This window comes from Carassius auratus, chromosome 3 (assembly GCF_003368295.1).
Source record: "Carassius auratus strain Wakin chromosome 3, ASM336829v1, whole genome shotgun sequence".
Lineage (NCBI taxonomy): Eukaryota > Metazoa > Chordata > Actinopteri > Cypriniformes > Cyprinidae > Carassius > Carassius auratus.
This window is the reverse complement of record NC_039245.1, coordinates 21,599,652-21,625,127: the sequence shown is the minus strand read 5'-3', so window position 1 is coordinate 21,625,127 and position 25,476 is coordinate 21,599,652. Positions and strand designations below refer to the sequence as shown.

Here is a 25,476-nt window from a genome sequence, read left to right as displayed (position 1 = left end):
CACAAAGCAGTGTATGACAAACATAGTGCAGAATACAGAGAGACAGACTGTGGCAGATGACTGCAGAATACCTTGGAATGATCCCACAGCTCCTTGATAAGTATGTGGAACTCTCTATCCTTTATCCTCTATCTCTATCTGCTCTGGATTGGATGGACCCAATATTTCTTCTTTATTTTTCTCTTTTTAAGAAGAGAGGACAACAAAATCATCCTCACTGCTTGAATAATGCATTTCATATAGTTTTGCAAAATTTTTGGCGATGGATTAATTAATACGCATTGGACTCAGTGTGCAAGGTTTCTGTGCTTAACTAATTTTTTGGATGAATAATACGAAAAAATGCATTTGAACGTTTTAAACTTCACAGTGTTTCAAATGGTTGCTATGATGATAGGATGTTTTGGAATGTTGCTAGGGTGTTGTTAGGTGGTTGTCACAGTGTTCTACATGGTTACTTACAAAGGCATTGCTAGAGTGTTATTAGGGTGTTCTGGTTTTATGCAAGGTTGTTGCTTACTGGCTAATGTCAAAGGAGCACAGCATTAAAAGAATACCAGACTTTTCTGAGTAAATTTCTTAATCACACCACATTTGCAACAAATGAAAGACCAGAAGTCAGTCATTTCTAAGGGAAAGTTGCATGGAGACTTGGAGAAGTTCTGATTCAATTAGTAAGATTTTATCTTAAACACCTGTGTGGCAAGTTGTTTCATTAATTCTGTTGTTTAACATTGCAGCCGTTGGCACTCAATAATATGATCCCTTCCCTATTACTAGCGTTCATTTGTCTTATGTGGGTCACTATCATCATTTATTAGACTATTCAGTATGTCTAATAAATGAACAACACTGATCCAAGCATCACTAATGAGTGCTGCGATTTGTTTTAGACTTCGCAATAGTAGTTGTAGTAGAACAACGCTTGGCACGCATGACCAACACCAGATCACTTTGAATATATCATTAACCTACATTCACTACAGCTCACACTGTTATCTGAATCCTCAGCGAGAGATAGAGAGGGAGGCACGAGCCTGAATACAAATCGGACTCTCCCCTAGACTCCCTGCACATGCACATGCACGCGCACTCGCTGAAGCCGCACTGGAGAGCTGCGCTCGAGGTGAGGGTCTAATCCGCCTGTGGTTTGCACACAGACCGTGAGCGCATCTGCGTGCGCTAATGTGAGGAAACGCTACGCGAGAAAAATCCTGCGTGGGTGTGTAGAAAGACGGAAGAACGAGGACGAGGAGAGAGTGAAGCTGGATCGGCGAACAGGAGCTCCATGGAAAACGCACGCTATGGACACTGCATAGGAATCCATCGCGACGGCTGCCGGGTGAGAGGTAAGGCTGGCTATCCATTTAATCGTGCATGCACCGTGTGGCCGTATGGGAGTGATTCACCGTGGAAGGATTAGTGAGGTTTCTGCTCCATATCGCTGGAAATCAGAAGGACTTGGAGGAGGAAGGAAGGAAGGAGGGTGGGTGTGTGGTATTCCCCAAAGGCTGGCTCTAATTACCCTGTATGACAAAATCCCTTTAGGGTTTTACTTACGCTCTTATTGCTTTCGCATGCATCCCCCACCTTTAATAGCTTGAAATTGCGATGCTGGCGGCTGATGCATGTGGTGATTTGAACCGTGCATGTGTTTTGGGGGTGGCTGAAATCCAGAGACAGGTTCAAATCAAAGATGAGACAGTGGGGCGATAGATGTAGACACACATACAATGTAATCCAGGTGTTTACAACAGTACACCACCAAGAGGATTACACTCCTGATTTATTACTGGGTTGGACAAATGAAGTAATGCTGAGAAGAGAGCAAGGCAAGTGACAGGGTTAAGTCGTGCAACACTGCTTGGTAAGCGTTTATGAGTTTCATTTGTAGAGGATGCACTGAAAGGTGATGTTTGGTAAAACTGTCTTCATTAGCTCACCATTATTCAGGTTTAAAAATCTGTATGGCTTACTTTTAAGGAACACAGAGGATGATAAGACTGCTTATGTATTTAGTTTTTTATAAAATGTAAAATTGCAGATGATTTGAACATTCAAGCTTTTGTTTTGTTTTTGTTTGCGAGTTGTTGAAGTCAGGTGAAGATACTGCACAAGTCATTCTCCATTATAGAATTAGACATGAAGTCAAAGACCTTCAGAGATTTTTTCGTTGCACTTATCTATCACCATTCTTAAATAGCAATCATTCTGAAACCGAATGTAATATGAAAGCAGAGGCAGGCCATCTATATTTTCATACCTGAATCAGAATGGAAAGTCAGTGCAAGCTCTGCGTTGTAATGGAGTTTGTGCCCCCTGGGATCCTACAACCGCTTGACTGTACTGATTGAAGTCAGTACTGATTGAAAGTGTTGTTTGTGGATAGCAGCCCAGTCTCAATTTGTGGTGATCCAGCAACCCTCCGTCTCTGGAAAAGCCCTCCTGTTTGAAGTGGCTTGTTCAGTATATGGGGTTAATTTTAGCCATTGCCTGTGTGTTTGTCAGCCTGGCTCTGTAGAGTATAGAGGGCTGTAGTATGATGCACACAAGTTAGTCATACAAAGCCAGACTTTTGACTGTCAACAAAGTCTGGCCTACTTTGCATCGTATTCCGACCAAAGCCTGTTCAGTTAGTACCATTTGACCACAAGGATAATGCAAAAAAATGGCAAATAATGACAAAAATGATATTTAATATTAATTTATCTTTTCATGTCATGTAAAAAAAAAAAAAAAAAAAAAAAAACGTATATTTGTTACAGTTTTAAAGTTCATGTTTTAGACTGTTACTCGATTTCTGTGTTTTATGTGGGCATTGCATTACATTTAGCACAGACCCACACTTGTACAGTATATAATTAAAACACATTGTTAGACTTTTTATTGTATTTTTGCAGTAACTTACTTGCAGCACTATTTCCAGTAAGTTACTGTAACTACCCCTTTACAATAGCTTATCAATATCAGTAATTAATCATTTAAAAAATAAATGTATTTCACCACACTTACCCAGACATTAAATTGAAAATGCAGATTCATGTTTTTCATCAGCTGAACAAATTTCAGTAACACTGCATCAAACAGTAATGTACCGCAAATTCCCATACAGTAAATTACTGTAAATGGCATAAAACACCCAGAAGTAGTACTACTAATGCAGTGCATGTTACAGTAGTTAACTGTAAAACATATATATATATGTAGTTTACTGGGCTTTTTTGCCGTAAGTAACTGTAAAATTACAGCAAAGTCTAACAGTAGCTATGTCTCATTTAGAAGGCCACGTCCTCCCGAGGTCGCATCCTCTGAAGGTCGAATCCTCTCTAGGATGCGTATACAGAGTGTCCTTAACCCTGAGATTAAAATAGACGGCCTTCGTAGGATGGAAGGAAAAGGAAACAGGAAGTATCACGTTGCTATGCCAACACATAGCGTCGTTGCGTTCTCACACTTGTTAAAGAAAAAAATATTAGGAAAATAATTTCTACATTTGGAAAGTAATTTGAAAAAATAAAGTTTTTACTTGTTTTATTTTATTCAATGTTTGAGGAGCTAAACACTTGTAATCATGTTTACCACACTTGTAATTCAACTTTTAAAAAATGAACTTTAAAATACTTACATTTAAACATGACGTCACCGCTTGTGTGTAGATCTGCCGCTGCCATTTTTCAAATAAACAACTGTTATTTATGGCGACGCAAAGAATTGTGGGTTAGCTGTAGCAGGGAAGGATACACCTCATGAATCCTTCGAATTCCTGTGAAAAAAGGACGCATTCGAAGGTCTCATTCGGAGTGTGCTACTTGCTTTTCTGAAATGAGACAACCTCGATGACGTATGCAGCCTTCGAATGCGACCTTCGGAGGGCACAGCCTTCTAAATGAGACACAGCTAGTGTATATAAAATAAAACAATTATTAAATGTATAAAATATAACTTAAAGTATATAGTAGGCTATATATTTTGCCATATACACAAATAAGTTAACTAACCATGGTGCTCATTGGATGAACTTGGTGCATTAAGCATTTTGATTCCTGATCAATAGATAAAAACTCATCCAAGCTTGAAGCATCTACATAATCATAAAAACATGTTAACATAAGCGAGATTGAGCAAAAGAAAATTATAAAGGATTTAAAAAACAAAACAAAACAAAAAAACAGTTGGAGATACCCAAATTGTTCTTAAACCTTCTTTCCGGTTGACCTATTTTCTTGATTATTTGGATGAATTTACCCCTAGAGTCTTACAGCACATCTCCTTTCTGGTTTGGAGTTGTGCACTTCAGCTTCCTTTTTCCTCAGAGACATTAAAAAGACACACCTTTCTAGACTTTCTAGAAAACCTTCCAGTGTTGCTCAGCAACAAGGAAACGTGTAAAAAAAAAATGCAGGTCTGTCGCTCTTTTTTTTTTTTTTTTTTTACATTATCTGAGGACTTGCACACTGACAGATGTAAAACGTTGACCGCTGTGAGCGTAAGGCGCACTAAAAGCCGAGGCATGTACTAGATGCTTTCTGTCATAGAGCTTTAGTGCCTGTCTTCATGTGATATTTATTCTCCTGTCCTGAACTCTGAGGTTTACAGTGTGATGTTGAACAGACCTGCTGACAAAATGCTGCTCTGCGGTTCACTGTCCATTGAAAGTCCAGTCTTAGAGTTCTGGCTAGGTTTTGACCATCTGTTCGTAAATTAACACTAAGGTAAAGGGGCTTTGTAAGTACTAATTAGATTGTAACCTGCTACAAATGGTTGCATCATTTGTTCTTAACCCAGTAGTTAATCTTTTGGGTCATAAACTCTCTGTAAAGTAAAGAGTAACTAATCACTAAATACAACATCTACCTTAATTGATCTAACAAGCGGCCTAATCTAGTTCACAAACATCAAGTCTTGTATTTCAGTGGACCATTTATAATTGAAACCTTTTTGGATCATGTAACTGTCAACAGTAATGCAATAATTGTATATTCGGGAAACACAAGAATAGCAAATATGTAAATAATAAATATTTTATATTTGCAGATTTGGGGCAAATTTAGTTTTGGAGATCAGGCACTAACAATTCTTAGGTTAGTTAACAAAATATGTAGTAATTATAAAACTGTGTGTGTGTGTGTGTGTGTGTGTGTGTGTGTATATATTCAAAAAGGTTGTGACTGTAAAAAATGTGAGTAAAAACTAAATGGAATAATTTACAAATCTCATAAACTTTAATATTTTATTCACAATAGAATATAGATAACATATCAAATGTTGAAAGTGAGAGATTTTGAAATGTCATGCCAAATATTGGCTCATTTTCATTTCATGAGAGCTTCATATTCCAAAAAAGTTGGGACATGTAGCAATAAGAGGCCAGAAAAGTTAAATGTACATATAAGCAACAGCTGGAGGACCAATTAGCAACTTATTAGGTCAATTGTTAACATGATTGGGTTTAAAAAGAGCCTCTCAGAGTGGCAGTGTCTATCAGAAGTCAAGATGGGCAGAGGATCATCAATTCCCCCAATGCTGTGGCAAAAAAGACTGGAGCAATAACAGAAAGGAGTCAAGTTTGGAAAACCATACTGGATGCCTGTGATCTTCGGGCCCTTAAACAGCACTGCATCACATACAGGAATGCTACTGTAATGGAAATCACAACATGGGCTCAGGAATATTTCCAGAAAACATTGTCGGTGAACACAATCCACTGTGCCATTCGCCGTTGCCGGCTAAAACTCTAAACATGATCCAGAAGCGCAGGTGTTTTCTCTGGGCCAAGGCTCATTTAAAATGGACTGGAGAATATTCAGGAGAATATCCTTCAGACTTGCAAAGACAAATAAGTTATTATAATGGAGTCTTCTAGCTCCTGACCTGTTCTTTCTTTCTCTTTCATGTGAGAAGAATAAAGTGGGAGTGTGAAAGAAGGAACAGAGCAGAAAGAAGAGGGATCTACAATGGCAGTCGAAGAGAAGCCTGCTGCGAAGAGCAGTAGCTCCATTCTACCATGTTTCCTATTTGTGGAGGTGAGTTATCCTAAAGCCTTAACCCATAACCACAATCCAGAGTTTATCAAGTTAGATCAGGAGGTTTTATGAACTCTGAATGGGCTCACAGTTAAAGATGTGATGGTTATGAAGCTCTGATCAATCCTATCAATGATATAGAGAGAAGCTGCCCTCCAGCTTTTTTGATTTGTATTGATTCAGATCAGTTTAACATGTGCTGTTGCAGGTCATAGTTAACCCTACTTGAAGAAAACAGACCACATTGTCTTTATTAAATGAATAATAAAAAAAACAGATATACATTTCATTTTTCATTTAGAAAAGTAAATGTGGTCCGTTCTCTTTCACTGTCTATATGGACAAATATAAACATATTTAATTACATTTTTCTATTTTTATATATTTTATAATAATTTATATAATTCCTATTTTTTGACAGCAGCAGTCATATATATATATATATGTATGTATATAAATATGTTTGTGTGTGTGTGTGTGTGTGTGTGTGTGTGTGTGTGAGACCCCGGACCACAAAACCAGTCTTAAGTGTTGGTTTTCTGAAATTAAGATTTATACATGCTTTCTACTGATGTATGGTTGGTTTGGATCAGACGATATTTGGCTGAGATGCATCTATTTGAAAATCTGGAATCTGAGGTTGCAAAAAAAAAAATCATTCTACTGATAAAATCGATTTGTCCAAATGAATTCTTAGCAATACATATTACTAATCAAAAGTTACGTTTTTATATATTTATGGTAGGAAATTTACAGAATACATTCATGGAACATGATCTTTACTCAAAGCTGCAGTAGGTAACTTTTGTAAAAATATATTTTTTTACATATTTGTTAAACCTGTCCTGACAGTAGAATATGAGACAGATAATCTGTGAAAATCTCAAGCTCCTCTGGCTCCTCCCAGTGGTCCTATTGCCATTTGCAGAAACTCCATCGCTCCCGGTAAAAAATAACCAATCAGAGCCGCGGTCCGTAACTTTGTTTGTGTTCAAAATGTAGAAAAATGAACATAATAAGCGAGTACACCATGAATCCATTTTCCAAACCGTGTTTTTGGTTTGTCCTGAATCTAGAGCGTCAAAAGTTACCGACTGCAGCTTTAATATCCTAATGATTTTTGGCATAAAAGAACAATGGACAAATTTAACCCATACAATGTTGTTGTTTTTTTTGGCTATTGCTAAAAATATACCCCTGTGACTTAAGGCTAATTTTGTGCTCAAGGGTCGTGTATATGAATGTATAGCAGTCATAGTGTATATAGAGTTTTTTTTACATATTTTTCTTTTGTGCTGAGATATAATGTTATTATTATTTCTATGATTCAGGTTAGAAATAATTAATTTCTAAATGTTTCATTGTTTGTTTCTTGAAGGATGGAAAGATAATGGACTGAATTGTGTGTGTGTGTGTGTGTGTGTGTAAATGTCACGTGCGCATCACAAACACATCACTACACTTGCCTCCTCTGTTGTTACTATGGATACCAGTCAGCTGGATCTCTATCCTGAGTGATAAAAGCTTCTTCTTTTGCTGTATCCTTTTTAGATGCTCTCTCTCTCTCCCACGTGTACATTTTCTCATTACTGCTTTGTTGCCGTAATACGCCCGCACATGCATTCACACATATACAGTATTGTGCTCTTGTAGCATGCATATATATATATATATATATATATATATATATATATATATATATATATATATATATATATATTTGATAAGCCACAGTGATGTATTTATTTATTGTGTAGCACACTGAATGATTGCCATGACTCACTTCAGCAAGGAAAAGCTGAGAATATGAAAGAAACATAACACAGCCAGTTATACAACATAACAGGGGAAATCTAGGGCCTGGCCCTTTCAGTGCTTCACAGAAAGAAAGAAAAAGATTGTCAATAAATATTATAGAATTAATAATTTGTAGAAATGTTGAAAAATGTTCGTCCTGGTCTTTTATCATACTATAAAGCAAACGGTGACCACGAACACACACACACACAAAACAAACAAAAGCAAACAAACACAAAAGTAGCATGAGCATTATATCTAGTCTTCACAAGTCGAACAGTATTTTTGTGTGAGTCTGTGAAAACCATTATTCACTGACTGTCTTTCACTTTATCCCAGTGTCAGTGATTATGTCAAATATAGTAAAGTTTAAAATATGATGACAAAATTGTCATTTTTATGAAATTGTGGCCTCAAATTTGCTTTGTACCGCCAATAAAATCCAGCAGAGGGCACATCATTTCAGCAGGTGCTTCAGTGACTTTGAAGAGAGTTAAAACTTTATTCACATCAGTTTGGTTTATACTTAAATTAAAAATATGAGGTGAAATCATTAAGTTTATCAATGGATATGAAGGTTTGTTTGTGTGTCTCTGTGGGTCTGGTTTTGCTTATATTGTGGTAAGCAAATACCCGTAAAGATAGTAAAGCCTGATATTAGCTACATTGTTATGTTGAGGGCAATGGTTTAAAGGGGGCTTTAAAAGCATTCAATTAAAGTAAAGGTAAAACATCTCTCCATCAGTGGATCATTGGTAGTGAGCGATGACCCATCTAGTCTCTCTGGCTCATTTGACAGCAGCATGGAGATCTACAAACGTGCTGGAAAATGAAAAGAATAAAAAAAGAAATATTTTTAAAAACGAGTTTACCACTTGAACTGGCAGGTCGCAGATGAGCATTGTTGGAGCTGTGCAGTTTGACTCCGTAGGAGGATAAAAGACCAACAGCGGGAAGGCAGAGAAACAGTGTTGATCTTGATGGATAAAGGAAGAGAAGAGAAGACTTGTAGAAAGAGAGGAAGAACGGCACAACTTGGCAGCGTCCTAAATGACTTGAATTTGCTGGAGTGACTTCACAGCGGGATAATGTTTATTTACAGTACACCTGCTGAAACACAGGCTGTGGTCTCTTAACAAGCCGCTAATTGTGAAGCAACAACAAACCTGTTGAACCATTACTTGTTTTGTGCAGTAAATGCTTGAATTATATTTTATTTAAGACTGTTGGATCTATATCTATCCGATCTGATATAGGTTTACTGCTCTTAACTGGTGTAAGATGGTATCCCAAATTTTTACCAAGCTGGTTTTCAGCTAGAAATGTGTCCAAAACCAGCTCCGCCTAAAGATATTTGCAGGGCAGCTAAAACTGTATTTATTAAAGGGTTAGTTCACCCAAATATTAAAATTATGTCAGAACCGAAAGAGAAGACAATGCTGAATAAAGTCGAAATGTTTTGTTATTTTTGGACCAAAATGTATTTTTGATGCTTAAACAAATTCTAACTGACCCTCTGATGTCACATGGACTACTTTGATGATGTTTTTCTTACCTTTCTGGACATGGACAGTATACCATACACACAGCTTCAATGGAGGGACTGAGAGCTCTCGGACTAAATCTAAAATATCTTAAACTGTGTTCAGAAGATAAACTGAGGTCTGACTGGTTTGGAACAACATGAGGGTGAGTCATTAATGACATAATTTTCATTTTGGGGTGAACTAACCCTTAAAAGATCATATTTTTGTGTCTGTTCATGATAATAGAGTACAAGTAAATGGAACATGGCATCCTTTGGTGCTGTTTAGTTCAGCTCATCAGGCAGAATAAAAGCCCTTAATGAGCTATGAATAAGAGGAGAGATGAGCTGTCACTCAAAGGGCTAGACAGCCTTCAGTGTCTGCCAGCGTGAAGAGAGACAACTCTAAAAATACTCTGACAGACTTGACTGATTTCAGGCCCATTAGAGCTGAGACTTTTGAATGAATTTCACAGTCCAGCTGCAGGATGCTCTTGAACCCTGAATCAGAACGGGGTCAAATCTCCAGGGAGTCGTACCTTCCCAAACAGGCTGTGAAACAGATCTTCGGTTCACCACGTTCTTCCCGAAATAACAACACATCTGTCATCCTTCATTTCTGAGAGCGGTGAATCTTGTCCTTTGGAAGTCTCTCTCTCTCCGCTGTCCTCTAAACACAATCAAGCGTGTCCTTCGCAGCGCTCCTCCAAACCGTGGAGTCACCTGTCAGCTTTGCTTACAGTGATGCTGTGGTTAATACGCTGAGGGTCTCTATTGATCTGTCTCAACTTGTTTGCTGTATGTGCCACAATATAGAAGTGCATATATTACAGAGCAAATATTCATAAGCATCTGTGACACATATTAACCTGTCGTCTTTTGCTCATGTCTTCCACATCTATGCACTCTTTACATGAGTTTAGCACAGCAGATGTACTCCTACAGTAATGTCTCCGGGATACATTTTAGACTGCTCTGAACTTTTATTTCTTGCTAAATGAGATGATGACAGCAGATTAATGTTGATTTTAGCTTGCTGTGGAGAAACATGTTGCCGTATGGAACATCCCTCATCCTTCTGCTCTCTAATTAGACTTTGAGTGAACACGGAGTGATTCTGGCACAGTGCGTTTAATGATCGCTTCACAAACTCCTGCCAAATAAAAGCAGCATTCTCCAGTGAGATACTATTTTAACATTTGAGCTGAATATTTCCAATGAATGATCAGATGTGCATGTTAATAAACTACACGTTTGGTATGTGTTCACATACTCATGATATTATGGAGAGAGCAAATATTGTTTACTAAATATGTACACTACTGTTTTATAAGATTTTTTAAAAAGAATTCTCTACTGCTCACCAAGGCTTTAAAAAAAATGAAATATTGTAAAATATAAGTACAAATGAAAAAAAAAAAAAGTTTTCTGTTTTAATATATTTTAAAATTTGATTTTCATTCTCGTATTCTAATTTGATACAATAATCAAGTAATTAATACATTTAATTAAATCAATGTTGAAAACTGTGCTGCTTAATATTTTTGAATAAAATAAGTGTTATTTTCTTAAAACAAACTCTCCCTCTCTCTTTCGTATGTGTGTGTGTGTGTGTGTGTGTTTCACACATTACATCATTAGTGAGTTTTGTCCCATGGTTCACCACGAATCATCTTTAAAGCTCCAGTCTGTCCCCTGGTGGACACTTCCAGCATTGTATTACACCAAATGCAAGATCGTTCTTTTATCTGCTTTATATTTCCTGTGAAGCTCCTTTATAACATTGTGTGTTTTTAAAAGCACTATAGAAATAAATACATTTCTGCTTTGCTGTTATAATCTACAATTATATTCAGGCTGTATTTTTAGGAGACTAAGTGTTGCAGAACATTTTAACCCTGCAATGTTGTATTCTTCACCATGACAGTTAAATGCAACAGTATTTGAAAGGGGTTGAAAACACTTGACTGAGACATGGGTCAGGGTGTGTGTGTGTGTGTGTAAATGTGGCTGTCTGTGTGGGTTGAGAGATCAGGGTGAATAATCCAAGTGCATTTTTCATGCTTCAAGTACTCAGGAAACAAGGATTATGCACAGAATAAAAAACATGTATTGTTTTATACAGCGTCCCCAAAATGCATTTGGACACATGTCACAGTTAAAAATGTCATCTTTTCTCAGAGCTACTACTTATTATTGTTCTTACTCTGTCTTTTAGTGATTTTATTTGATATATTTTTTTAATCTAGTATAAATTCATGCATCGAGTAAGGCTGAGATTGAATTAAATATAAGCACTGCATGTGTTAAGGGTTCAATTAAAGGGGAACAGCTCATGATCCAGTGTTTTCAGCGTCTCAGAGCAGATCTGGTTCACAGTAAATGCTGCCCTGCACAAACTCATTTCTGCATTTGATCGGAGTTTGGATCGCTGTAATGTGCATTTGGGAATGCAAAACATAAAAAACACAATAAAATCTAAAAGCGATAAGGTTTTAAAATGTTTAAAGTTGATTTTCTATACTCTTTTTCTATACTTTTTTTTACAGTGATATTCCAATAGTAATATTAAAAAGCAGCCCTATACTGCATTTATTTTCTAAGTTGTGAGTAAAGCAATGATTGTTGAAGTATGTTCGAAGAATGAGTTTTCCTACAAATCTGCATGCTTTTTTCTATGTAATTAAAACTTTCTGAATGAAAAGTTTCTTAAATTCTCATTTTATTATTTTACAGTAAAATATTATAATAGTAATTTGTTGTTGTTGTTGTTTCATTTGGTAGTAGGAATAGTATTATTTGCCATACTGATATATAACCACAAATTATACAGCCCCACAAAGCAGCAGCAAACCTGTTTTTTTTATATTATTTTATTATCAGAATAAGTAGATTTTATTTTTAACCACATTATACAGCCTTAAATTGTAAAAATGCTTTTCATTTCTTTTTTTCAAGGTTGTAAATAAAACAAAGATTATCTAAACATGTTTTACAAGATAATACAATTTCAGTTTTTCTACTTTAAAATAGACCTATCACTTATAAATCAATGTGTTACTTGCCGTTTGTGTGTGATTCAGTGTTTTTTAGTTAGTTAATCCGCGGTTAGCTTGTGTCAGAACGCGTTGTCTTTATTTAGTAGAGGTTGAATGAGAAACACTGAATGAAGGCGAGCTTCTTTTGAAAGTCGTTAATGAGTGTTCACACCCTCGTTGTGTTTCACACTCATCCCAAATGTCACTTGGGCACACGCGGACACACGCACGCAGCCGAGCCAATTTGTGTCCGCTCAGGCTCCAATCCCCGCTGACTCTCGCCGCACCGGTCCCCGTTTCCCTCTCTCCTCTCGCTCGCTCTGTGCGGATCTCCTCTCCTCGCGGAAGAACAGCATGCAACGCTCTCAGTATCACGAAGCCGGAGCGTGCGCGCGCGTGCGTCTCTGATTGTGCGGTCGCGCGCTGGCTGTGGCGGAGCGTCTTGTTCTCTGGTTGTAACGCGTGGATCATGCTTTATTTTCAGCTGGTGATCATGGCAGGCACCGTTCTCCTGGCGTACTACTTCGAATACACGGACACCTTCCCCGTGCACATCCAGGGGTTCTTCTGCTTCGACAAGGCGTTCTCCAAACCTTACCCCGGACCGGAGGAGAGGAGTAACGTACCGCCGGTGCTCGTGTACTCTCTGGTAGCCGCTATTCCCACGATAACCGTGAGTAACCTGTGCCTTTCCTTCACTTCTCTGTGTGCTTGTGGGCAGTGAGGATCAGCCTCAGCTTGGGTGATGAAGAATGAATCATTCATTATTCATTATAGGCCTAATATTTTTTTGTAATATTTAGATTTTATGTAACATTTTTATAACTTTATTTATTAATAATAATAACTATAATAATAGTTATTATTTTATAGTCAAATTTCTATGTAATCAAGTAATTTTATCAAACAAGCACACTGACAAACTGTGAAAAAAAAGTAATAGTAATATAGCTAAAATCAGGTTTGATTTATATAAAGTTCTATATTTTAGGACTACTATTATCTATTATATATTTTATACATAATACATTTTATGTATGAATAATATATATGATGTATATATTTGTAGAAATTGTGTTGTGATATTATTTACAATTTAATTAAACCATTCTAAACACTCTAAAAAAATCATTATAGTAATGCAAATATAATCTAATTCTCATTACCATAATAGATATTCATTCTTTAAATTGTAAAATATTTATTAAATGATAATAAAATTAAATATTTACCATTTAAATGTATGTTTTCTATTATAACAAAAGTGTAATGCATAAATATAACATGCATTATAATAAATTAGTTCATAAATAAAATTGTATAATGAGAATCTACTCTGGATCACAATTATTGAGAAAGAAAATGTAGAAAATTCTGACCATATTAAAAGAATAATAATTTGGTAGACTGTTATCATCATGATTTCACGTTGTCTAAAACAACTTTTTGGATAATTTAACAATTTTTTTTAAATAATTCTGATAATTTTATGACCTGGAAAGTCTTTTTTGTGTAATTTACAATGTGCCAGTACTTATTTAATCACCGGCTCTAATTTCTCAATAGTTTCTCATAGACAGCAGTGAGATTAAATAGAGAAGGGTTTGTTTTGTCTTGTGTGCTTCTCAGATGTTTCTCACTCCAATTATCTAACATCTGTCTCAGCTGATTTTTTGCATTGGTTTAAAGTTTGATGCCTCAGAATAATTAGATAAACCTTGACTTAAACTAAAAGCTTAATCCTTAGTGGTGCAATTAACTCGACCTTAGGGTATTTATGGGGAAACATCTGAGATCAAGTTAATAAGATGTAGCTCCAGTGAGGCAGCTGTAGCTGGATGTGAGGGGTTTGTAGGTGATGCTTTTACTAGTGTCTTCCTGCCACGTTGTGAACCGGAGGCAACAGATTGCAGGACCGCATGTATCTACCTCCCTGCCTTTCTGAGTCTGTCAGAGCCGTGTGGTTCTTCTAGTGTGTGTCTGTGGGCCAGCAGTAGATCTGAAGCCTGGAGAACAAGCTTCATGTTGAAGCGCGTGTGAGTGTCCTGGCAGAGCAATAAAAAAACATGCTAACACAGAAAGTACAGCCAACTGAAGATGCATGAAATGGAGGAGTTCTGTTAGATTCGTAAATAAGGGAAAGTGAAAGGAATCGAGCAAGGCCTAGAAGCACAGGCAGAGGCTCATTTGGAGATGTTATGATGGATAGAGAACAAGAGAGGGAATGAAATGTGCAACATCTGGTGCTTTCGTCCAGCGGGACACGGTCACTTTCTGTTCAACACAGAGTCAGACGATCATCCATGTCCACATCAGACTCTGGGGGTCTCAGGCTCTTTAATTAAACTGGTCCATCATCAGAGCTGTTCGCTTCATCACAGACCACACAAGGAGACAACACTGATTCATATTATATATGTATTATATGTTATAATGGTCAGTCTGTCACTGAAAATGCAGTGCATCATTTATCAATTACAGAATTTGATCTGTATATATCCTTATTGCTATAAAATAAATCTACATAAAAATAATGTAAATAATGTAATGTAAATAAATATATTACATAACTTTGTTTATTATATATATATATATATATATATATATATATATATATATATATATATATATATATATATATATATATATATATATATATATTGTTTTGCAAAAATTGAACAAATGTAATATAAATTACACACACACACAGTGTATATATATACATTTTTTTTTTAATTCATTTTTACGGTTTTCCATTATTATTATTATTATTAACAATGAAATTTATAAATATATAAAAAATGTATAAATAAAATAACCACTAATAAAGATCCAAAAATTATTATTATTATTATTATTATTATTATTATTATTATTATTATTATAATTATCATCAGTACCAACAACTGTCATAATACTTATATTGGTACTGTGAAAATTTCAATACTATTTTAATATATAATAATAGTGATGATGACAATTATCTATCTATATAGTTTATCTATCGAAAAAAGTCAATCAATAAAAAACTTAAAAATAAATCAAGTGTGAGCATGATATGATGACATTAAGATAATATTTCTTAAGATTAAGAGACATATTGTTTGGATCTTTATCAGTGGTTTTATTCATTTGTTTATTATTAATTATAAATGGCATTATTGTTAATACTAATAAATAGAGCAAGAAAGCTCCATTCTTTGGCAGCATAATAATCAGAAAAAGGAAAAATTTTATATCTCTCACTGTCTCTCTGTGATTTTGATTCTGTGAGTGTTTTCTGTCGTCTTTAGTAGGTTCAAGCTGTAACCATTGAAGCCTGAATGACATTCAATGTACAGTCACTAATACTGTGACTCTGCTCATCTCTCACCTGATGCTGTTCTGAAGAAGCCTTGGCATTATTAACTTTTCTAAAATCTGATCAGAAACCATTAGACAGAAAGCTTCAGTTAATATCTTGTTTGCTTCTAGAGCTTGCGGGACGGGTCAGATGTGAACGCATGTGTGTTTGTGACATCTTGAGCCCTGCATCACTGAGAGCTTTGATTAGCTGCTAAGATGAATTCAAGCAAACACTGAGAGCCCTGAAGCATTTATTTCTCAATAGTCCAGAGAAATGGTTTTCTCAAGGAAATATCAAAATAATAATTCCCTCTGATTCACATCCACTCACACATGTTGTGTAATTCCTACTGAGAGCAGCGAGATGTTGGTTCAATCTGGTTTGGTCTCACAATGCTGATGTGATTTGCATTAGTTTTTTTTTTTTTACAACTTTCAGCTCTGAAATGAGTTTTCATTCCCAAACAGTCAGCTTGTTAAGTCATTTTCATCTTTACCATCTACTGACTAATCCATTTAATATAACGACATATTAAATATATTCCATTTATAGTCAGATTTTTGTCTAATTGGGTTTGCATGGCTTACAGATACAAGTGCTTAATAAATTAATTTGTAGGTTTTATTTATAATAATTCTAAAGAAAAATTGAGTTTACGTAATTTTTTACTTTATTTAAATTTGATAGATTAAGAAGTGAACCGTTTTTAAATCATTTATTTGTTCATAATAATATTAATATTATGAATAACTCATATTATTTATATTTTACGTTTTATTTTTAAATGGTTGTATTATAATAATTATAAAAAATATATATTTTAATTGTATTTTGTAATTTAAATTTGTATTTTTAAATTTTATTTAAAAGACTATGAAATTATCAAGATGTAATCATTCAATAATATTAAGAATAATACATATAAATTAAATAATAAAACAAATTAAATACTTTTCTTAAATGATACATTTTTAAGGTTTTCTTTTTTTTTTTTTTTTCACTGGGGACTTTTCTGAAAGAACTGAGAAACCCTGTCCATGCAAAGCATTTCAATGCCATGACCAGCTTAAAGAAATTAACGTCAAAGTAAAGATACCTTTTTCTTTTTTTTTTAACAAGAATATCAAAAAAGTATTTTTACATAGACAAACTCCAGCAACAGAAATTACTTTGGTATCACTTTTTTCAGCCAAATAAACAAAGTAAGTTTAGATTCACTCATACAAAAATGTGATTTTATCAAAGGGTTCTGCAAATTCTCTAGTCAATTCTAGCCTAGAGATTAGTATATAATGCAACAGAAAATGAAAGAAAAGTGTAAGAGTGTTTGCGTTGCTGATGATTAATTTGATGGGAATGGAACATGATACAGACTGATGAAAGAAAGCCAGAGATAAACAACAGCTCTGTACCGCATGATCAGAAGAGCCAGACGCTAATCAAAACTAAGTTGTTAATAATTAATGATGTGCTTCTCTAAAAGTTGAAAGTTACAGGTTTTGTTTTCTGAAAATGTGATAGAATGCAATATCACTCACACCAGTAACCTATACTCATATTTACCCCCCCACTCCCCAAAAAAAGAATCACATTTTGTTGTTTGCAGCCTGAAATGAAGATAGACACAGTTTTTGTTTTATTCAGCTGAGATCTTTATAACAGTATTGCTAATACACTAATGATATAATTATCAGTTGTCACTCTATATTTTTGTCAATAATATGCCTTAAGATGATATTTTAATGCTTTAGATGATATTAAATGCAGTTTTATGATTAAAGCTCTTTAGTTTAAAATATTGAATGCAATGCTTTTTAAAACTGACAAAGTGGTGACCTGAACTGTTTAATCAGAATATTTAGAGTTATGTGCTTTCATATCTTGAGGTATAACTATTCTGAGGATGTTAGTGCTCTGCTCGTGTATTAGACAGGTCACTAGATCGCCACACATTCATTTATCAGCCACATAAACCTGCTTTATGTTTCGGTGTGATCCGAGGTGTAAATTGCATGAAAACAGTCTAAATATACGCTTTTGATGGCCAGAGGGAGGACTGGAGAGTGTGGAGATGCACAGTGATGCCACCTGAGAAACTGCAGCAGATGGCACCGGCTCCTCAACATACGCCTGAACTGTGCAGCTCTCCGTCGTGGCATGAACGTCCACTCGCCGCCTCGGGGGAAGAGTCCGTTCAGGATCTGTTTTGTGTCGCTATAAGAGAGATGAAACGCAGTAAAGCAGCTTTCAGGCTTTCATTCTGTTCCATCACACAACCATAGCTTTGTTTTTTATTTAGAAAGAAACTAATGCTTTTATTTAGCAAGTATGCAATAAATTTATCAATATATTGTCCATCTATTTTAATAGAAGAGGATGATTTGTTCCTTTTTTTCAGATATTTAACTGTAATTTTTCATATTTAATTTGTATCAAATTGTAGGGTGGGGTTTAGACATCGATTCCTGCCCTTTGACACTTTCCTTCCCCTATTTGGGAGTCATTGTGCTGTTGAGATCTGCTTTATATTGTATATTTACATTAGAAGCATATGAGCCTAATCATCCATGACAGACTGAAAGCAGATAAGAAAGAAGGATCTAGAAACGCAGCTTTATCTCATCTAATGGTGCATTACTCACTCTTGAACTGATGTTCACAGTCTCACCAAAACACACAGAGAATTAGACGCACATCCTCAATTCACAACATCATCACAGGCGGCTTTTAAAAAAAATATTCACTCAAAAATTGCAAATGCAGTCACGCTTCCTGTGATCATTACACCCCCTCTGAGCTTACTCTTGATGTATGAGTCATATGGACTGAGTGTGTGTTGATCGTTTTGTGTGTGTGCTCATGACTGATGTCACACTCTTGTCAGTCTGTGTCAGCGGTCAGGTGTTAAACTGGGTAATGTGTGAGGTGAATGCAGTGTCCCTGTCTCTCTCTGACGTCTCTCTCCGTCTCTCTGAGTTAAAGGGAATGGATTTGATGTGGTGTTTATGGTCTCTGGTTCTTCTATCACTGTCAGGGAAGCACTTGTATAGCATTACTGCTCAGATGTTTAGTTCAGTGGTTCTCATTTTACAAGTGGTGACCCAACACAGTACTAAAATTATTTGTCATATTCAAGTAAATTAAAATTCTGATAACATATTTCGATAACATAATTTTTTTTTACACAACTTTTAGCATTAAATCACATTTTTAGTTATACATTGTCTTTATAATTTGAGTGTATTTTCTATATATATATATATATATATATATATATATTTTTTTTTTTATTTATTTACATTTTTTTTTTCAGTACAGTTATGTTCTCCAATATATTGGACGTCCCATGCATTTTTTTTTACATGACTTTCAGTGTTCCTTCACTTTTTTTATTATCTCCTCAACATGAAATGAGTAGTTTTAGTTTCTCACTTTTGTAGTTATATAACATCATCTTTATTATTTCAGCGTATTATTGTGTTTAAATTTTCATGCATCCTGTTCCAAATATATTTTTTTTCTTTTCTAAGATTTTTTTTACATTCTTCATAATTTATTTGAATAATCTTCTTATTTTAATTTATTTTAGTCTAATGCATCTCATCCCATCCATCACTTATTTTTTGTTTTACATTATTTGTAATTTGTGTATTTTATTATACATTTTTATTTTATTTCCTTTTCAGTACAAATATGTTCTCCAGTATACTGAACATCCCAGATTATTATACACATTAAGACAAAAAATGGTCTTTTTAAAAGTTTTCTCTCCCAGTCTGTTTTTGAAAAGATTTCTTAACCATTTTTTATGGTTTCATGCTCTCTAAGCCATAAATATATTGCACAAAACCTATTGTGGTCAACACAAACCTCATTTATTGCAAGTGAGCCTGTATTTAATGTAATTTAGGTATTTTCTTTTCCCTTACATAGTTTTGTTCATGGTTTTTAGCTTCTACCATAAACAACAGGCAAAATACTACTACAGTGCATTACTATTTTCATTGCAAACAGACATATTCACACACAGTATAAGTATTTAAACACCTAAAGAAGTGATGTGTGCAACACCTCTTACTTTGCAAAGCAGAATTAATCACAATGGTGAGCTGTTACTCATCTTAACTGTAAGCAGGGAGATCAGAAATAATGAGGATCTGGTGTTGGCATTTGAGAACAGTGTAAATGAGGGACTATTAGCGATTCGTCGGGTTTGAAACGCCTGCTTAGCAAGAGTAGGCGCATGTTTCCCGCACTCGGATTTCAACCAAATGGAGCATCAATAATGCCCAAACAAATGGGGTGGTGGATGTTTGTTGCATTGGTTGTTTCTTCCTCCTCAGATTCTGGCTGGTGAGGTGATGGTGTTTTTCGGGAGGTCGGAGGGCGTGCAGGAGAAGACCATAGTCACAGCCGACTGCTGTTACTTCAACCCTCTGCTGAGACGCATCATTCGCTTCCTAGGTAAAAAAATAAATAAAAATAATTGAATATAAAACCATTTTTACACGTTTTATATTCATTCTTTGGTCTCTGTGCTGTCACTCAGGTGTCTATACCTTCGGCGTGTTTACCACCACCATCTTTGCCAACGCCGGACAGGTAGTAACAGGAAACCAGACGCCTCACTTCCTGTCAGCGTGCAGACCAAACTACACAGCACTGGGCTGCCATTCCAACCTCCAGTACATCACAGAGCGCAAAGCCTGCACGGGAAACCCCCTCCTAGTAGCATCTGCACGGAAATCCTTTCCCTCCAAAGATGCGGCCCTCAGTGTTTATTCTGCAGTCTATACAGTAGTGAGTATAAAGAACCTACAGGTACTTAATGATGTGACTGAATCTCATATAATGCACACAATACAGACAAACAAAAGAGAGCAGCTATACATCTCTGGAGCAATCTCACAAACACAAAGGACACAAAATGTGATTGTTAGCCCATGTTGATGTTTCCTGGGGTTGTGCAATTATATAGTTTTCTTTTTGAAAAGTCAGCAGTCAACCTGCAAAGCTTTGAGAAAGAGCACTTCATATTACTGTGAGTTTCAGTGTTTAACTGGTCTAGTTGGTAGACTGGTATGGCCATGTCACCAGTAAATTATTAAAACTGGTTCAGCATGTTTTTTCTGGTGAATCTGGTTAAACATAAATGTGTTGGTGGTTAAAGTCCAATTCACAATGCACTAAAAGATGCAGACCAGCGAGTACAGTACGTCACTTCTCAGACATTTCAAAATCAACAAACGCTGTTGCAACATGTTCAAGCACCAACCAATGCAAACACACACTGACAGGGATAACACACTGATCAGACAAAACCTGACATTTGTGTCTGTTGTCATTTGTCAGCGTCTGTTGGTGCAGTGTGAATTGCCCTTGAGATTGTCAAACAGGTGCCTTTTTTCTGTTTTAGATTGTTAAAGACCATTTCTAGCATTTCAAACCACAGTTATGAGATATATATATAATATATACATTACACACACACATACTGAGAACTACTGTTTGGGTTTAATAGATTTTCACACTGAAATTTTAAGAATATATTAGAATATATTTAGAATATATTTATATAGAAAACGGCTATTATGAATTGAGTCACACTTTAGTTTGGGGACCAATTCTCACTATTAACTATGACTTTTGCCTCAATAAACTCCTAAACCGTGGCTTATTAGTACTTTTTAAGGTAGTTTTTAAGTTTAGGTGTGGGGTATACTGTATATATTTATAATCTCTTGAAATAATAATGAATCAAACTTGTATCAGTCAGTCTGTCTGTGCTTGCAGATGTACGTGACGTTGGTGTTCAGGACTAAAGGGACGCGTCTGACCAAACCCACACTCAGTCTGACTCTGCTGTGTCTGGCCATGCTGGTGGGTGTGGTCCGAGTGGCTGAATACCGAAACCACTGGGCCGACGTCCTCGCTGGATACTTCACCGGCGGAGCCATCGCTGTCTTTCTGGTGAGAGCGTGAGGAGTGTGATACAACAACACTGAAAGGAAAAGATAATCACATGCAAATAAAAGTAATGTATACTATACATATATGAAAATAAATGCATATACACTACTGTTTAAGAATTTGGGGTCAGTACGTTTTTTTTATTTATTTAATTTTGTTGGGTGGGCAGGCACAATGAATTGGTCTAAAGTGACTGTAAAGACATTTATAATCAGTCCCTCCAGTTTTTAACGATTGTGTGAAAAACACAACATTTAAAAAAGTCGCTTTTTTTGCAATCCTACATAATTTGCCATTTCACCACAAAATGATCGCAAACATTAAGGTCTCAAAAAAAATTTAATCATATCTACTAAGTGAATTAAAACAGTTATTTAACATGTTAATAATGTTTCACTATATTACTGTTTTTGCTGTATTTTCTAATCAAATAAATGCTGCCTTAAACATAAGAGACTACTTTTAAAAGCATTATAAAACCCAGGGTCTCCATCCCTTGCTCCACTGCTTCTTCTCTTGATCTTCACTCTCTCTCCTCTCTCTAGGTGATGTGTGTGATCAACAACTTTCAACAGACAAAGCCCCCACCCCCGCCGGTGCGACCCCAGCGCCCTGAGTCTGTCCTGGGCATGCCCATGGTGGCGCTGCCCTGCGTAGAGAGTCCACTTGAAAAGTTAAGTGGCACTCAGGTAAGGGGTGGGAGTGGGTTAGTGGCAGGGCTGCACACATAAGGGGGATGGATTACGCCCCACCCAGTGGACCCTAATGTGACTCCCGAGACCCACTCAGCCCTCCTTCTCCCTTTACTAGCATGTCCAACCTGCACAACCCAAACACCAACCACAGCACCCTGCAAAACCCACTGATGCTCTGGAGGATTGATCGGCTAAGAGACGTTAGATTACTTTTATAACTAAGAGTAACTAGGACGCAGCTGAATGTTTAGGGCCATTACCTCATTGATCCCTCAGTGGCTTGATGGGAATTATTTAAAGCAGATGTACCTTTACGAAAAAGCAAATGGACTGTGTAGCATGAGGAACTTCAAAGACGGAAGGCCATTAGATGGTGCATTCTGGGAAAAATGAGCACAGTGTGAGTTTCCCTTCATAGGCCACACTCATCCTCCTCACTTTTGAAACTACTTTGCTTTCTTTTCTTCTCTTTGTCACCTCGACCATACAGTCATCCCTTTTCTCCCTCAGTCTTAAATTTTATTTAGTGATGCACCGAAATTTAGGCAACCAAATGGAGGGGTCACCGAAATCATTGACCGAAACAGTGATGTTTAATGTCCGATATCACGTTTTGACTGTCAACATCTTTTTCCTGCACACAACGTTATGAAAGCCTATTCCCGCCACGGAAGAAAAATAAAAATGGTAATAACGACTTACCTTCACAAGTCAGATTTTTTTTCTCAGAATGAAATAATTAAAAAAGTAATCACGACAATCAAGACTTTTTTTTCCTGTAATTCTGACTTTTTTTCTTGAAATTATGAGGGGAAAAAAAGATATAAACTTAAAAGAAAAAAAATAACTTAATTGTGAAACATAAATTCGCAATTGCAAGAAAAAATGGAGAATTATGAGATATAAAAAACAAAAGGTAATTGCGACTTTTTTCTCTAAACTTTTTTTTTTCTCTCAAGAATTTTCTTGAAATTCTGAGGGGGAAAAAAAAGTCTGAATTACAGTTCTGACAAGGAAAGTCTTAATTGTGAAATATTAACTCGCAGTTGCAAGAAGATAGTGAGAATTGTGAGATTGTGAATTTTCAGCTCAAAGTTTTGACTGTTTTTTTTTTTTTTTTTTAGAATTGCGAGAAAACATAATTTGTAGTGTGCATGTTATCCAATAATCGCAATTTTACATTAAACAGAGTCTGAGCTTTCCGTTTCAGTAAATAATGAATTTCGGTGCATCAATCCGAACACAGTTTCCACCTTCCAGTCTTGGTTTCTCATCCTTTCTCTCTCTCTCTCCTCACACTCTCTCTCCCCCCTTACAGACTCCAAGGGGATCTCCATTCACTGAGATCACATGACCATCAGCCTCATCGGTTCCCCGTCCCCCCCGATGTCCTCATACCGTCTCGCTCCATTTCCAGCGAAGTGTAGACCAGCCGTCCCAGCACGTGCACCACTGCGCCGCACACTCCGCGGGACGCTCCGCCGCTCTGCACCGCTCCTACTCGACGCAGGTCTAGATTTCCTCACCTCCAACCCCTCATCCTCCATATTCCTCCATGCTGACAATAGGGCCTCCACAAACCACAAGAAACACTTTTAGAGAGCCTGCTCGGAGATCCCGAACACCTGCATGAAAGCCATAAATCACAGGTAGGCATCTCTGTCTTGCCAGAGAGTTTGTTTGGACTGTGGGTGGAGGATTCGCACCTGTTTAGACCTCTCAAAACCAACCCGACCTACTTCCTGGGGAACCGATGAAGACGTCTTGATCAGCTTTTGGCTGAAATTCTGAACTCTGGCTGCAAATTTTACTGCAGTGTCAGTTTGTATGTAAATACATGCACTGTTTTCTTGGTCTTTTGTTAAAAGCATGTCTATTTTGTTCATTTGGGTTATTATATGTCCTCTTTGTGTTGTTTTGTTTTTCAGACAGAGTTCTTAAATTGCATAAAATGTCCAGGTTTTGGCTTTTACTTTCCTATTGTTTTCTGGAAAATGCTTTGACCAATAGCGTGCAGGTATTGTACATAATCAACCAATCGTGGCGGGATCTACAGAGAATGGTCAAAGCAACGCAAATACACATAAAATAACATACACGTATTGTAAAGAGCAAGTCAATAGGAAAACAAAGCCAAAGTCTGGAAATTTTTGCCAATTTAGAAACCATGGCCTGGACATATCTAGGAAAAAGAGAGCGTGTGGTCACCTTAGCACTGATGGAGTTTCTAAGATATGTTTTTAAAATCCTCACAGTGTACGGTTTTGGCAAAGACATACGTAAAGTACTATTGGTTTGTATTTTGAGTTATTATAGCACTTGGGACATCTCATCAGCATCGGCTATCTGGACGTCCTGTAAGTGCACATCAACCTCGTTCTTGATACCAGCTCTAATAATAATGTTTGGATGCATCATAAGGAATTGACAGACCGAATGACAGACAACCACGGCATTGTTTTGTAATATTTAATATCCGGTTTGTGCTCGCAAGGATTTCTTCACCAGCTAGATGTAATGCACAGTCTGACATGAAGGCTTTTTCATTACTGTCACCACAGGTACAACACAAGGCTTTCAGACAGGAGACATTCTTACAGTTTGTCATCAATGTTCAAACTAAATTCAGTACAACACAATATAGAAATTATTAGATAGAAATCAAAAGATAGCTCGATAAATAGAAATCGCTGTCCGGTTGCACTTATATAAGACCAAACCCATTCCCACTCTTTGGAAACAGCACAGAATGCATTGTAATACAGTGGGACGTTACCGTTTGAAGTTATTTGAGCTATTTGTTGACTGGTTAACATGATGTACTGCCTAGGTGATGAAAGATGAAAGAAAATAGTTGTTTCAGTAATGGTTTGAGAGTTGAAACTTTGATGAAAAATTTAGACAAACATTACTTTCCATTGGAAGAACATGCACTGATGAATAATTGGTAATAAGTCCAGGAAAGTGTTTTAAAGGAATAGTTCACCCAAAAATAAAACAAATTGCTGCAAATGTACTCACCCTCAGGCAATTCAAGATGTAGATGAGTCTTCATCTGATCAGATTTGGAGAAATGTAGCAT

General features: G+C 36.2%; 1 protein-coding gene across 5 annotated transcripts; it reads left to right on the top strand.

The window, feature by feature from the left end:
• Window positions 1-784: 784 nt before the first annotated feature.
• LOC113050731 (phospholipid phosphatase-related protein type 5) lies at window positions 785-25,476 on the top strand. 5 transcript variants are annotated; one of them, XR_003276808.1, is made up of 8 exons: window positions 785-1,349; window positions 5,902-6,023; window positions 12,868-13,056; window positions 20,073-20,193; window positions 20,279-20,529; window positions 21,523-21,699; window positions 22,245-22,794; window positions 23,713-23,826. XR_003276808.1 is itself a non-coding variant. In XM_026214015.1 (8 exons), the coding sequence occupies exons 2-8, from the start codon at window positions 5,955-5,957 to the stop codon at window positions 23,819-23,821; spliced, it is 1,044 nt and encodes a 347-aa protein (XP_026069800.1). In that variant the 5' UTR covers window positions 788-1,349; window positions 5,902-5,954; the 3' UTR covers window positions 23,822-25,476. The 5 variants fall into 5 exon arrangements, 3 of the variants coding, with proteins under 3 accessions (XP_026069800.1, XP_026069793.1, XP_026069779.1); XM_026214015.1 differs by having other exon boundaries at window positions 788-1,349; window positions 22,245-22,372; window positions 23,713-25,476; XR_003276805.1 differs by lacking the exons at window positions 785-1,349; window positions 5,902-6,023 and having other exon boundaries at window positions 12,353-13,056.

Excerpts from the sequence above, each read along its gene's own strand:
- LOC113050731 (XM_026213994.1), top strand. The coding sequence starts at position 12,583 with ATGTCACTTGGGCACACGCGGACACACGCACGCAGCCGAGCCAATTTG. Across the intron at positions 13,057-20,072 it reads CCGCTATTCCCACGATAACC|ATTCTGGCTGGTGAGGTGAT; the intron begins GTGAGTAACCTG and ends CTTCCTCCTCAG. Across the intron at positions 20,194-20,278 it reads ACGCATCATTCGCTTCCTAG|GTGTCTATACCTTCGGCGTG; the intron begins GTAAAAAAATAA and ends GCTGTCACTCAG.